The 15,930-nt window shown below is 41.8% G+C and overlaps 1 protein-coding gene across 4 annotated transcripts in view; it reads right to left on the reverse strand.

The window, feature by feature from the left end:
- The window catches only part of wdfy1 (WD repeat and FYVE domain containing 1), a 61,685-nt gene extending 52,675 nt beyond the window's left edge, over positions 1-9,010 (reverse strand). For 2 of the 4 annotated variants that reach the window (XR_013497412.1, XR_013497411.1), the window contains exons 1-2: positions 8,837-8,993; positions 2,006-2,073 (exon numbers count right to left, since the gene is read on the reverse strand). Coding sequence is in view for 2 of the 4 variants with exons in the window: in XM_078208919.1 (XP_078065045.1) it covers positions 2,006-2,073; positions 8,837-8,973 (205 nt within the window). In the remaining 2 variants the exon portion in view is untranslated. Of the gene's footprint in view, positions 1-2,005; positions 2,074-8,836 lie in introns of all 4 variants that reach the window. The other 2 variants (XM_078208919.1, XM_078208911.1) reach the window with 2 other exon arrangements.
- Between the last annotated feature and the right edge of the window lie 6,920 nt (positions 9,011-15,930).

Below are 15,930 nucleotides of genomic sequence, written 5' to 3' on the forward strand. Positions count from 1 at the left end.
TACTAATCCAGTGACAATACCACAAGACCAGCACCTCCCATGAAAGTTAAAGAAACAAAAAGGAAAGAACAAAATGAAACAATTGATAAAATACTCAGTTAGCTCTTAAGAGGAGGATGACAATAGTTTGGGGGGGGGGGGGGGGAGGTTGGATGGAATGAGGTGATGAAGAAGGAAGGCAAAAAGTGGAGGACCAGGGAGGAGAATCTCTCCATCATTTCCAGGGAACTATTTGAATGTTCCGTGGAGGAGGGGGGAGGAAGTTTGGGCCAGAGTAAAATCCCATACTCAGTGGGGAGGGATACCAAAGATGAAATACTGAACAGTGAGATGCAGGAAGGGACTGAAACGTTGGACTGGATAATGTTCAATGCAAACAAAGGAAAGCAACATCCCAAGAAAAAGGAGTACTTGGACAAGGTGATATGATTCTCATCGAGGTGGAAACTGTTATTTGGTTGGTCTGCAGCAGGAAACAGGGAAGAGTTGAATTCCTGCATTGTCTGGGGGCAGGTAAAGATAGAATTATTGATAAGTGGATGGACGGGGTGGCATAATTCAAGAAAAAGGTGTAGGAGTTACGTAACGATGGGCTGAGTGACAGACTAGGCAGATAGTTGAGGTAATGAATAAATGAAGAAGCAAGCACAAAGGATCATAACTTCCTCAGAGTGGCAATCAGTGTCGGATTGCCACTCTGCATCAACTTACTTGCACTGAAATCTTAAGCACCTGTCTCACCCGCCCATCCTGACACAAGCCAGGTGAGATTCAGACAGCTCAGCAGGTCCTTGGCTCCAGCAGTGGTGTGTAAAAAGGAGCAAGGCAAAAGGAGGATTGCCTCCTTTTTATGGCACTCGCTACAGCAAAGCAGGTGAGGTTAAATGTCTCATTGAAAATAACAGGCCAGGGAGAAAGTAAGTGAATTGAATGTAGGGAGTATGGGTTCACACATCGCAGTGGGGAGTGGAGAGGGTGAGTGAGTTGGACATCAGGCGATCGGGGGTGCGGGTGGTGCATGGTATGTCGAACATCGGAAGAGGTGCAGTCAGGGGTTGTTCGAGGGTGGCGGGGGGGGGGGGTGTCCAATGCAGGGCCCAGTCTGAGTGTTTAGTTACGCTGAAGTTAGAAGTGCTTTTAATTCTAACTTGCACAGAGTAACTAGGAGTGTAAAACTGGCAGAAACATCCTAAGTTAGCAATTAAATAATTTTGTCGGATGTTTTCCAGCCCAGCGCAATCGTCCAGAGGAAGTTAGCGATTCTGGACAATTGGTGGATAAACCCTTACCGGGGAACTTCCGAGAGGGATTATCCAGCATTTGTTTGGGGTACCCCCAAAATCTGACGCTGGCGGGGGGGAGGGGGAGTGTCAGGAAGTTATGGGGCCATTGATTCCTAATTGTGGAGTTAATGGGAAGAGGCAAAACACAGAACAAATTGTGAAGCAAACAGCTGGGGTGATACAAGGTGTCCCCTGAGATTGGTGTTAAAGTGAGCTAACGGGCTGGAATTCCAGTTTACACTGGTCATTACTCCCCAAGCTGATCAGACATCCTGTTACTATGAGATTTGCCAGCAGACCTCAATATCTATTGTACCAAATAAGGGATACTTTGTGATTTTGATCACTTCAAACCAACAGATACCATTTGTATGTTTCGAATGATGCTGCAGTAATAACCTCAGTGTCCATAGATCTTCACTAAGTTTCACAATTTGCACATTTAATGGTACAGATTTCTATGATTATTTTGATCACTTTGTGACTTCACAGCATCACAAAACAATGAGAAAGATTAAAAAATCTGCCCACTATTGCTACTTCCCTTATAAACTGATTAACCAAATGAAGGAAAATTCTTATGGTTTAATCACAAATATCACACATTCCTAGAACATTTTGCAAAAGCAACCTAAAATCAACCCAAAACTCAGAAAAGTGACCTATTAGTGAATACTACATTCAACCAACCCTAAATTTATTCATTTGGATCTTTTACTCACCTGATACGGTGTGAAAGATGCTTGGCCAATACTGACCACTGTCTCGCTTCAACCACACACGTATTGTTCTGTGGACAATAAGAGACAAGGACATTAATAAATGGTGGATTCACAAACTGGTAGATTCCCATAGGGTGGAACATGTAATCCTTTCTTAAAAAATAAATTTCAGTCACAATAAATTGAATCTATTGGCCTCAGTTAACTCGCACTTTGCCTTTATCTTTTAGGAGAAAAAGACTGGAGACTTTTTCCATCTTGAAACAATTTAAGGTTTTCCCTGTAGTTCAGAATACTATTAGCATTTTTAACCAGGACAAGGGTGTCAGTCAATCCATTCAGATGGAAATTTCATACTTGCTATCGGGCACACTTCTATGCAAGTTTAATTACACAAGGGATGTATTTCTTCTACATTAATCCTTGCATTTTAGTTTTAACAGCAATGTGTTTAACTTAATTACAGGAAAACAGCAAAAATTCAAACAGCCTCGTTATAGAGATATACAGCACGGAAAATGATCTTTTGGTCCACAGCATCTGTACTGCTCAAAACAAACCACCTAACTATTCAAATCTGCTAAGTTTCTTCCTGGCTGTCTATGCCCCTCATAATTTTATACATCTCAATCACATCCCCACTCAGTCTCCTTTACTCCAAGGACAGCAACCCCAAACCAAAACTCACCAGCCCAGGAAACATCTTGATAAATCTCCTCTGCACCCTTTCCAATGCTATCACATCCATCCTAAAATTTGGATTCCAGAACTGCACACAATACCCTTTTTATATAATTTAATACCCAATTTTATGTAATTCCAGCATAACCTCCCTGCTCTGAAACCCTATGCTTTGGCTAATAAAGGAAGTGTATTATCTGCCCTTTTTAACCTTTCATCCACCTGTCATGCTACCTGAAGGGACTGCTGTACATGCACACCAAGATCCCTCTGATCCTTGGTGCTTCCAAAGGTCCTGCCGTTCATCATGTATTCCCTTGCTTTGTTTGTCCTGCCCAAGTGCATCACCTCGCACATCTGGATTGAATTCCACTCGTCATTGATCAGCCCATATCCTCCTGTATCAAAGGCTGTCCTCCTCACTATTTACCAGCCCACCAATTTTTGTATCATCCATGAACATACTGACCAAGCCTCCTACATTCAAATTAAATCATTTATATCAACCACAAACAGCAAGGGCCACATAACCGATCCCTGCTGAATCCCATCTGACATAGTCTTCCAATCCAAAAAAACAGCTCTCGACCATCACCCTCTGCTTCCTGCCACTCAGCCAACTCTGGATCCAATTTGCCAAATTTCCTTGCATCCCATGGGCTCTTGCTTTCACTATCAGTCTCCCATTCAAAAGCCTTGTTGAAATCCAAGGAGATTATGTCAAACGCATTGCTCTCATCTACACATCTGGTCACCTCTTCAAAAAACTCAATCAAACTGGTCAGACATGACCTCCTCTTATCAAAGCGATGCTAACTGTTCTTGATTAATCCCTGCCTCTCCAAATGCAGATTAATTCTGTTTCTCACCGCTGAGGTTAAACTGACTGGCCTGTAATTTCCTGTTTACCCCTTCCTCCTTTCTTAAATAATGGTACCATGTTGACATAGTTTGTCATAGAGAGAATGCAAGTATATGAGATTGTTAAGTGCAACTCACCCAAGGGATAAGAACACAACAAGAACTGAAGGTTTAAACAAAATGTTCTGTGTTTTAAGCAGGCTAAGGACAAAATTACTGGAAAAAGCACCCTTTCCGCACTCAATACAAATATTTCAATGAGATCGAGAGCAGGATTTTTTGTCGACACATGCCCCAAGACCAGAAATTCCTGCCCAAGGTCAATGGACCTTTAAATGGTCTGCCAACTTTTCTGTTCCACTCACTATGATTCCTGTGGCAGGCTGGACCAGAAAGTTACTCCCACATTTATTTTAAATTGTCTAGCTTCACATTTTTCCTAAAATAATTTTAATAGTTAATTGTTGTCCAATTTGTCTGAACAAAAATTATTGCCTTCAATCTTATTGAACATTCTCAGTGTGACAATCATAGAAGGACATTAAAAAATTTTAAAAACAAGCAAACTTAATATATCTATAACCAAGTATTAGTATTTACTTTGAAAAGACATAAATTGAGTGAATCCTAGCATGGTCATTTTGGCTATTAAAATACTTTTAAACTTCAGTTCAATGTATGCTTTACATGACAATTTTTTTCTACAAAACTAAAAACTAGAGAAAAAAAAGAATTCTAGATTTAAAATTTGGTCACTTCAGTTACAATCAGACCTACTACATGACTCTTATGGAGCAGCGAATATTTATAAAACAAAATTTCCTCTGCTTGAAGCTGAAAGAGGAGTTTTATCGGTAAGTTTAGCATTGTCTAAACTATAGAGCAAAACCACAACACAGGTATCTCACCCTTTACAAGCCAAACTCATTGATTAGGTTGTGGGTTTAATAAGGGATAAAACAGAACCACCTCTAACAAAATAACCAAGATTTGGAATCTATTCTAACTTAAAATATTCCATAATAGCTGCTTCATGGTTAGGAAATCTTTTAGTTCAAAATTTAAAATCGTAGAATCAATACAGTCCATAAGAAGGCCATTCGGCCCATCAAGCCTGCACCAACAACAATCCCACCCCTATCTCCATAACCCCACATATTTACCTAGCTAGTCCCCCTAACACTAAAGGTTAATTTAGCATGGCCAATCAACCTAACCTGCACATCTTTGGACTGTGGAAGCAAACTGGAGAACTCGGTGGAAACCCACGCAGACACTGGGAGAATGTGCAAATTCTACCCAGACAGTCACTCAAGGCCCAAATTGAACCCTGGTCTCTGGCACTATCAAGGGTCTGTTTCCATGCTGTAAACCTCTATGACTCTAATTTAGCATGGCCAATCCACCTAACCCACACATTTTTGGAGTGTGGGAGGAAACCAGAGCACCTGGAGGAAACCCATGCAGAAACAGGGAGAACTTGCAAACTCCACACAGACAGTCACTTGAGGCCAGAATTGAAACCAGGTCCATGGTGCTGAGAGGCAGCAGTGCTAACCAGATATTTCAGATGGCTATGGGGTGGAGCTGAAGGACATCACAAACATAGGGAGGGGCGAGGTTGTGGGGCCGGTGGTGGGGGGAGGGGTGTTTTGAATACGAGGAGAATTTTTGTTTAACCACGAACCTGAGTAGGTCAGTGAGCACAGGAGTGATGGGTAAACAGGACACGGTGTGTGTTTGGATACAGCTAGCAGTTTTAGGTTGCCTCAATTATATGGAGAGAGGCTGATGAAGAGCACATTGGAGTAGTTAATTCAGAAGTAACAAAAAAGCATGAATTAGGCTTTCAGCAGCAGATGAACTGAGGCAGAGCAAAGTCAGGCAATATTACAGGAGTGAAAATAGGTGGTCTTAGCAATGGCCCAGATATATTGTTATGGCCTATTGCAGGATCAACTATAACACCAAGATTGCAAACATTCTGGTTCAGCCTCAGATAGTTGTCAGGGAGAAGGATGGAGTACTCTCCATCCAAGGATGGAGGCCATTCGGTCCACTGACCACAATCTTACCCAGGCCCTATCCCCATAATCCCATGCATTTACCCTAGATAGTCCCCCTAACACTAATGCACCGAAAAAAGCAGAGTTTGTCTTTGTATAGTCCCAGATGACCATAGGCTGGTGCTGATTTGACCTGAAGATCAACTCAGGCGAGGAGCAAGGTTAAGGCAGGACTACATTCTCCCCGCATCTGCGTGGGTTTCCTCCCACAGCCTAAAGATGTGCGGGTTAGGTTGATTGGCCATGCTAAGTTACCTCTTAGTGTTAGGGGGGACTAGCTGGGGTAAATACATGGGGTTATGGGGATAGGGCCTGGGTGGGATTGTGGTCTGTGCAGACTCTGTCGAGTGGCCTCCTTCTGCACTGCAGGATTTTCTGATTTCACAGTGTTGGAAATTATTTCATTGATTTGCGCCATAAAAGTGCAATTAATGTGCAGCAATAAGCAGTTGTCTTTATGTAAGATAACAGTATGTAATTTATGCAAACTGGTTGGGAGAAATTATGAACTATTCATTATTGTACTTGAGAGTAATTCAGCCCAATTAGATCCCTAAGTAAGTAATCCATTTGTATTACTTGCACCAGATAAAGCCCCTTGGGGAACTTTTCTGGAAATATTTGCAGTATGTTCACTAAGTAAAATTTAGACAGGAAATATGTAAATTGGTTTGTAGTAAGAATTATTTGCACACATCAAATTCATGGATTCGTGAAGGGCAAGTCTTGCCTCACAAATTTGATAGAATTTTTTGAGGAGGTAACTAAGTGTGTTGATGAAGGTAGTGCAGTTGATGTCATATACATGGATTTTAGTAAGGCGTTTGATAAAGTCCCCCATGGTCGGCTTATGAAGAAAGTAAAGATGCGTGGGATAGAGGGAAGTTTGGCTGATTGGATAGTTAACTGGCTATCTAACAGAAGACAGAGGGTGGTGGTGGATGGAAAATTTTCAGACTGGAAACCGGTTACCAGCGGAGTGCCACAGGGATCAGTGCTTGGTCCTCTGCTATTTGTAATTTTTATAAATGACTTGGAGGAGGGGGCTGAAGGGTGGATCAGTAGATTTGCTGATGACACCAAAATTGGAGGAGTAGTGGATGAGGTGGAGGGCTGTTGTAGGCTGCAAAGAGATATAGATAGGATGCAGAGCTGGGCTGAAAAATGGCAAATGGAGTTTAACCCTGATAAATGCGAGGTGATTCATTTTGGTAGGACAAGTTTGAATGTGGATTACAGGGTCAAAGGTAGGGTTCTGAAGAATGTGGAGGAACAGAGAGATCTTGGGGTTCATATCCACAGGTCTCTGAAGGTTGCATTCAAGTGGATAGAGCCGTGAAGAAGGCCTATAATGTGTTGGCGTTCATTAACAGGGGGTTTGAGTTTAAGAGCTGTGGGGTTATGCTGCAACTATAAGAAGGATGTGGAGACACTGGAAAGAGTGCAAAGGAGATTTACCAGGATGCTGCCTGGTTTGGATAGTAGGTCTTATGAGGAAAGGTTGAGGGAACTTGGGCTTTTCTCTTTGGAGCGGAGGAGGTTGAGAGGAGACTTGATAGAGGTTTATAAGATGATGAGGGGGATAGATAGAGTGAATGTTCAAAGACTATTTCCTCGAGTGAATGGAGCAGTAACTAGGGGGCATAACTATAGGGTTCATGGTGGGAGATATAGGAAGGATGTCCGAGGTAGGTTTTTTTACTCAGAGAGTGGTTGGGGTGTGGAATGGACTGCCTGCAGGGATAGTGGAGTCAGAAACTTTAGGAACATTTAAGAAGCTATTGGATAGGCACATGGAGCACTTTGGGATGATAGGGAGGAAATAGCTTGATCTGGGTTTCAGACAAAGCTCGGCACAACATCGTGGGCCGAAGGGCCTGTTCTGTGCTGTACTGTTCTATGTTCTATGAATTGAACCCACGCTGTAGGCGTCGCTCTACATCACTAACCAGTGTCTAGCCAACTGAGCTAAATCAACCCACTTTGTGGCAGGGACTGAAAACAATAGCTTTGTCATCAGGATAGTTAATTGGAAGAATGTCTATTCATCCAGTACCGGGATATGTGGTTTTGAGACAGTCGAGGAGTCTGGAGAAGAGTTGGTGAGGTAGAACTGTGCATCATCAGCGTGGAAATTGAAGTTTTAACTTTTGAAATTAATAATTTATACACTCAGATAAGCAAAATGTTATTATGTAATAGGGATAAACATATACTGTATCTGAAATGGTGTTAACATCAGTGTCATTTAAACAGTTCATACCCTACTGAAAGATTTACAAACTGTCAAAACATTTCAACAGTTCTGGATACATTTGCTACTTCTGCCTGGCTTCTCAAACATTTCAAAAAATGATTTAAGGGTTTTGGAAAAAAAGTATGCAAAACAAAACTTTTTTTTATGTGGCGCAGTAAAACTTCCGAAAAAGTTAGACCATTTCAAGAGTTAAGTTTGATTATAAATCTTTGTAAAATCCCATCACGCTGGTTAAAGCGTTTCCAGTAAAGATGTAATCGTTTAAAAAGGGGGTAGTATTTTCCTAAAAAGAATGTAAACAAGAAAAGCTCCTGACACAATGTCATCTCGGTGGCAACACTGATACAATAACTCTTTCTCCTCAAAAGCACTTCCCCTCCCCCTGGAAACAGCCGCTTTGCGAAATGTGATGACGCTCTTTACAACATTATGGCTCAGACTTCGATAAGGCATTTGCTTCCGTCCGATAAACCTCTCTCGCGCGTCAAACTTTAGAACATCCAGCCTAGAAGAAACATGTCTTTCAGGCCCATGAAAAAAAAAGTTCATATGGTTGATAGGAACATGAAAAACGAAAATGGGAAAGGTTAGCACAATTGTTTTCGCCTTACAAAGCGGTTTCCTACAGAAAAAAAGTGCCCCATCCACATTTGCTCACAGCCTGATGAGCTGAAAGCCTTCAAGTTGTGGTTTCAGAGAAGGTGAACCCAACATGTAAACAAAGCTGAAAGCTGCTTCAGGAAAGCCAAGTCCCTGCAGGGACCTTGTCAATTACACAGAGACATGCCGCCGCCACTGAAACTCACACCCACCCACCCACATTCACATCCAATTCTGTTACAGGAGTTGCAGCTTCCAGCATTTGCTATCATGTTGTTGTGAAAGAAACACTGTATTCCAGTGGCATACGTGAAGGGTGATCTACTGATCCCCCGGCTCAGGAGTAACCCAGGGGCTCCTTTGTACCTGTCCTCGCTCACTGTGATCACCCCGTCCTCCTTGGGGATGAGCACGGCCGCGTTCACTGTGTCCTGATGCCCTTCGATTTTGTTCAGCAGGACCGGGCGGCTCGTTTGCATCCGGGAGTGGATTTCTGCCGCCATCTTTCTCCTTTTTTTGGAAAGCAATCAGCTGACAGGCTCCGTTTTACTTTGTGTTTACCGTATTGACTGAAATAGATGCGGCCGGCGGCGTGGAGGTGACACAATTGCGAGAGTTGTGCTTACAACATGATTGACAGCTGGCTGCCAGCAATAGATCTGCTGCTTCCGAGATAAACATTTGGGATAGAATCATAGAATCCCTACAGTGCAGAAGGAGGCCATTCGGCCCATTGAGTCTGCACCGACCACAATCCTACCCAGGCCCTATCCCCATAACTCCATGCATTTACCCCAGGTAGTCCTCCTAACACCAATGCACAGAAAAAAGTTCGTAATGAGTTTAGCATGGTCACATTCCCAGCTGTTGTGGCCACATTTTCCAAAATATCTTTCAATAGGTTCCATTTATTCATTTTCACCCCACCAGTGCTCAATGGGGGTTATAGAGTCATAGAGGTTTACAGCATGGAAACAGGCCCTTTGGCCCAACTTGTCCATGCTGCCTCTTTTTTTAACCCCAAAGCTAGTCCCAATTGCCCGCATTTGGTCCATATCCCCCTATAGCCATCTTACCCATGTAACTGTCCAAATGCTTTTTAAAAGACAAAATTGTACCCACCTCTACTACTACCACTGGCAGCTTGTTCCAGACACTCACCCCCTCTGTGTGAAAAAAATTCCCCACTGGACCCTTTTGAATCTCTCCCCTTTCACTTTAAACCTATGCCCTCCATTTTTAGACTCCCCTACATTTGGGAAAAGATATTGACTATCCAGCTGATCTATGCCCCTCATTATTTTATAGACCTCTATAAGATCACCCCTAAGCCTCCTACGCGCCAGAGAAAAAAGTTCCAGTCTATCCAGCCACTCCTTACAACTCAAATCATCAAGCCCCGGTACCGTCCTAGTAAATCTTCTCTGCACTCTTTCTAGTTTAATAATATCCTTTCTATAATAGGGTGACCAGAACTGTACACAGTATTCAAAGTGTGGCCTCACCAATGTCTTGTACAACTTCAACAAGACATCCCAACTCCTGTATTTAATGTTCTGACCAATGAAACCAAGCATGCTGAATGCCTTTTTCAACACTCTGGCCATCTGTGACTCCACTTTCAAGAGGCTATGAACCTGTACCTCTAGATCTCTTTGTTCTATAACTCTCCCCAATGCCCTACCGTTAACTGAGTAAGTCCTGACATGGTTTGATCGATCAAAATGCATCACCTCACATTTATCTAAATTAAACTCCATCTGCCATTCGTCAGTCCACTGACCCAATTGATCAAGATCCCGTTGCAATCCTAGATAACCTTCTTCACTGTCCACTATGCCACCAATCTTGGTGTCATCTGCAAACTTACTAACCATGCCTACTAAATTCTCATCCAAATCATTAATATAAATGACAAATAACAGTGGACCCACTGATCCCTGAGGCACACCACTGGTCACAGGCCTTCAGTTTGAAAAACAACCCTCTACTACCACCCTCTGGCTTCTGTCATCAACCCAATTTTGTATCCATTTGGCTACCTCACCCTGGATCCCATGAGATTTAACCTTATGCAACAACTTACCATGTGGTACCTTGTCAAAGGCCTTGCTAAAGTCCATGTAGACAACATCAACTGCACTGCCCTCATCTACCTTCTTGGTTACCCCTTCAAGAAACTCAGTCAAATTTGTGAGACATGATTTTTCACTCACAAAGCCATGCTGATTGACACTAATCAGTCCTTGCATCTCTAAATGCCTGTAGATCCTGTCTCTCAAAATACCTTCTAACAACTTACCCACTACAGATGTGAGGCTCACCGGTCTGTAGTTCCAGGTTTTTCTCTGCAACCCTTCTAAAATAAAGGCACAACATTTGCCACCCTCCAATCTTCAGCCACCTCACCTGTGACTATCAATGATTCAAATATTTCTGCTTAGGGACCCGCAATTTCCTCCCTAGCCTCCCACAATGTCCTGGGATACACTTCATCAGGTTCCGGGGATTTATTTACCTTGATGCGCTTTAAGACTTCCAGCACCTCCTTCTCTGTTATATGTACACTCAAGACATCACTATTTATTTCCCAAGTTCCCTAACACCCATGCTTTTCTCAACAGTGAATACTGATGAGAAATATTCATTTAGGATCTCACCTATCTCTTGTGGATCCGCACATAGATGACCTTGAAATTACATATTCGAGGGTAAATCCACATCTGGCATGTGGGAGTCTTTTAAGGAGCAGTTGATAGGACTACAGGACAGGCATGTGCCTGTAAAGAGGAAGGATAGGAAAGGTAGGATTCGGGAGCCTTGGATAACCAGTGAAATTGTGAGTTTAATCAAAAAGAAAAAAGAGGTATACATGAGGTCCAGGCAGCTAAAAACAGATGGATCTTTTGGTCCAATAATAGCTGAAGCATGGGGGCAAGTCAACAAGTCATATGATGAAACTTCCAGGAATACATTTAATCACAGTTGGCAACCCTAACAACAGGGCATACTCTAAAGTGCAAACCATTTCTTATTTAAATGCTTATTTTGAATTGGCTCACCAGGGAAGTGTGATTCTTTCATTGCATTATATGGACATTGACAAAAAAAAAAGTTTGTAACAACTACTTTATTGTGACATTCTATTAAGTCGTGCTTCCAGTTTGCAACAGATAAATTTTGGGATAATAAAGCAAAATACTGTAGATGCTGGAAATCTGAAAATTGAATCAGAAAATGCTGGAAAAACTCAGCAGATCTGGCAGCAGCTGTGCAGAGAGAAAGAGGGTGAACATTTCAAGTTCAATATGACTGTTCTGAAGTCAGAGAAACTTTGGCATTTGATATCAGTGGCAAGAATTTATAACCAAAACAGGAAATGCTGGAAAATCTCCGGTCATTCAGCATCTTTGGAGAGAACAGATGAATGGAACTTTCAGAAGTAGACTGTTCACCAGAAAAGAAAGAAACCACAGATCAGCGTTTAACAAAGAAAAGGAAGTGAGAGGCAAAAAATACCCACACACTCATAAAACAGAAGTAGAATGATTTGTGATGTGCTTAAATAGAAAACAGGAGCTGGCTCAAAAAAGTGAAAGTGCTAACACAATAACTTCCTTTCCCTCAATAAGCAATACGACATTTTTCCAATGGAGATTGTCTATAGAAATGCAAGTTAAATTCTTTTATATCAAAATATTCTATTATTGATATTGGTTTTAATGTTGTTGATGCTGTACAAAAGCCAAAATCAAGTTTTAATTGTTCTTCATTACAATTACTTTAATAGAATCATAGAAACCCTACAGTACAGAAAGAGGCCATTCGGCCCATCGCATCTGCACCAACCACAATCCCACCCAGGCCCTATCCCTTACACCCCTACACATTTACCCACAAATCCCTCTAACCTACACATCTCAGGAGACTAAGGGCAATTTTTAGCATAGCCAATCAACCTCGCCCGCACATCTTTGGACTGTGGGAGGAAACCGGAGAACCTGGAGGAAACCCACGCAGACACGAGGAGAATATGCAAATTCCACACAGTGACCCAAGCCGGGAATCGAACCCAGGTCCCTGGAGCTGTGAAGCAGCAGTGCTAACCACTGTGCTACCGTGCCTCCCTATTCATTTAATATATTAATAAAACAAAGATAAATTATTATTAGCCTTAAGTTCCGAATCACAAGATGCCAAAAATATACTAAAAAGTATCAAGAGAAGCTAAATTTTCTTGGAAGAGATGGACTTCAACCCGGATAAGTGTGTGGTGATCCATTTTGGCAGATCCAATGGGATGAAGCAGCAGTATAATATGAAGGGTACCATTCTTAGCAGTGTAGAGGATCAGAAGGACCTTGGGGTCTGGGTCCATAGGACTCTTAAATCGGCCTCGCAGGTGGAGGATGCGGTCAAGAAGGCGTACGGCGTACTGGCCTTCATTAATCGAGGGATTGAGTTTAGGAGTCGGGAGATAATGCTGCAGCTTTATAGGACCCTGGTTAGACCCCACTTGGAGTACTGCGCGCAGTTCTGGTCACCTCATTACAGGAAAGATGTTGAAGCCATTGAAAGGGTGCAGAGGAGATTTACAAGGATGTTGCCTGGATTGGGGGGCATGCCTTATGAGGATAGGTTGAGGGAGCTTGGTCTCTTCTCCCTGGAGAGACGAAGGATGAGAGGTGACCTGATAGAGGTTTACAAGATGTTGAGAGGTCTGGATAGGGTAGACTCTCAGAGGCTATTTCCAAGGGCTGAAATGGTTGCTACGAGAGGACACAGGTTTAAGGTGCTGGGGGGTAGGTACAGAGGAGATGTCAGGGGTAAGTTTTTCACTCAGAGGGTGGTGGGTGAGTGGAATCGGCTGACGTCGGTGGTGGTGGAGGCAAACCCGTTGGGGTCTTTTAAGAGACTTCTGGATGAGTACATGGGATTTAATGGGATTGAGGGCTATAGATAGGCCTAGAGGTGGGGATGTGATCGGCGCAACTTGTGGGCCGAAGGGCCTGTTTGTGCTGTGGCTTTCTATGTTCTATGTTCTATGTTCCCCAGACTCACATAGAAAATAAAATGCATTATCAGAAATAAAAATCTATCCACCTCAGCAAAATATGTACTTGTGTATAACTCTGTGTATTCCCCCTATATAATGCAACTAATGCAGAGCTTCATGTTTAGTCATGGCAATTTTATATCGGCATTCACATTGTAATTGTTTCTTTGTATATCATACATGAGGTTGACACAATGTGATTCAGAGCCAGTTGCAGCCCACAATATAACTTGAGTGCAGTTATCTATGCTTTGCACTCTGCAGTTACTGGTCTCAGAATTGCAATGAAATTTAACTAAATTAAAAGACAAATAAAATATCCTGGAGACTGTAATGAAACTTATAGGGCACTGGCACTAGAATCTTGCAAAGAAGGATCTATTCCTTTTGGATGGCCCCCACTTAAACCAGCTTGGGATCAGTGTCCCAAAGAATCGAATAAGTAGGGCTGTCGATAATCGAAAGAGAGTGGGAGTGCTGAGGGTTCCGGTGAGGGGAGTTTATGAATCTAAAGAGAAAGGCTAAGGACCATATAAGAGTATAGCAACTTGGGTAAAGGTAAGCAGAGTGTGACAGGAAGGGACTGTGGGGGAGAATTTGTTCTTGGAGCACCACATCTAGTGGTGCAACACAGACTTAAATAAACTCCCAGGCTGAAGGGGGAGCGAGGAGGAGGTGGTGGTGGCAAGCCAGTGCTGTAGCTGCTATGTATACTGCACATGTGGCTTTCTTCAATAATATCAACGAAAAAAGCCAGACAGGTCCTGGAGATAGCAGCCTGCCCAGGAAATTGGCATAGGTCTGCATAACTGCCATGCAAATACATTTCTTCCACTAGAAAGTTTAGCAGTATCGGTGCTTCAGTGAACAAGGACAATCAGGGGAAAATGGTAAAAAAAAATTAAAGGCACTTTATCTGAATGTATGAAACATTTGTAACAAGGTGAATGACTTAATGGCACAAATTGAGTTAAAGGATTTGATCTAATGATATTGTTGTTTGATAATAAAGGTTGGGAAATAAATATTCCAGGGTACCTGACATTTCAAAAGGACAGACCAAAGTGAAAAGAAGAGGAGAATGGAGTAGCCCTGTTAATAAAGGATGGCAGAAGGACAGTAGTGGGAAAGAAGAAGTAGAAGCAGTATGGATGGAGGTAAGAAATAACAAGGGGAAGAAAATACTGAAGGGAGTAGTTTATAGACTGCCTAACTCTTGAACAGCATGTTAATCATGAAATAAAAGAAGATTTTAGCAAAGATAAAGCAATAATCATGGTGGATATATATTTTCATATGGACTGAACAAGCCAAATTAGCCGAAGTAGTTTGGAAGCTGAGTTCTTGAGAATACATTCGAGACAGTTCTCTAGAACACTTCATCATGTAACCAACAAGGGAACAAGTTATTTTAGATCTTGTCACGTTAATTAGACAGGGTTAAGTGGTAATCTCATACTATGAGATCCACTGGGTAAGATCATAATATGATAGAACTTGACATTGTGTATAAGATTGATATAATTAAACCTGAAATTAAAGTCTTAAACTTAAATAAAGTCAATAACATAGATATGAGAGGTATAGGCAAGTTGGCTAATATAGGTCGCTAAACTAAATTAATAGGTATGATGGTGGATTGCAAAGTTGAGTGTTTAAAGAAATATTTTATAATCCTCAACCATTGTACACTCATTTATGAGAAATGTGATCTAACCTTGGCTAACTTAAGGATATTTTAGATGAAAAGAAGAGGCTGTGAAGAAAAGTTGTAATCCTGAGGATTGGGGGGAATTTTAGAAAGCAACAAAGGATAATCAGAAGAAAGTGATGAAGAAGAATACTAGAGTAAACTAGCAAGTAATATAAAGACAGATTGTAAGAGCTTCTGCAAGTACATAAAAAGAAAAAGCATTGCAAAAGTAAATATGGGGCCCTTAAAGGCTGAAATAGGAGAAATTATGATGTGGAATAAGAAAATAGAATTGTTAAACAAATATTTTGTATACGTTGTTATAGTAGAAGACACTAAAAACATATAAAAAGGATGGTGAAACAAAGATTGGTTTAATGAGAGTGAGGAATTAAAAGTTAATACTGTTAAAGAAAAAGTACGAGCAGTTAATGGAACTAAAGCCTGCAAGAACATGACTTGGATCAATTACTGAGTCTATGCATTCTCCCCGTGTCTGCATGGGCTTCCTCTGGGTGCTCCGGTTTCCTCCCACAATCCAAAAGACATGCTGGTTAGGCCTCTTTTAGGGCAAACCAAATAAACCAACTCAAATTAACTCAGGGATAAAGTAAAAGGGGCAGCTCCCCAAAAGGAGGGGGAGCAGCCCAAACAGAAGTACAAAGGAAACTTAAAACATCAAATCATAATGTGATTATCGGGGTCAAGAAT

Source organism: Mustelus asterias, chromosome 3, assembly GCF_964213995.1.
Source record: "Mustelus asterias chromosome 3, sMusAst1.hap1.1, whole genome shotgun sequence".
In the NCBI taxonomy this organism is placed as follows: Eukaryota; Metazoa; Chordata; class Chondrichthyes; order Carcharhiniformes; family Triakidae; genus Mustelus; species Mustelus asterias.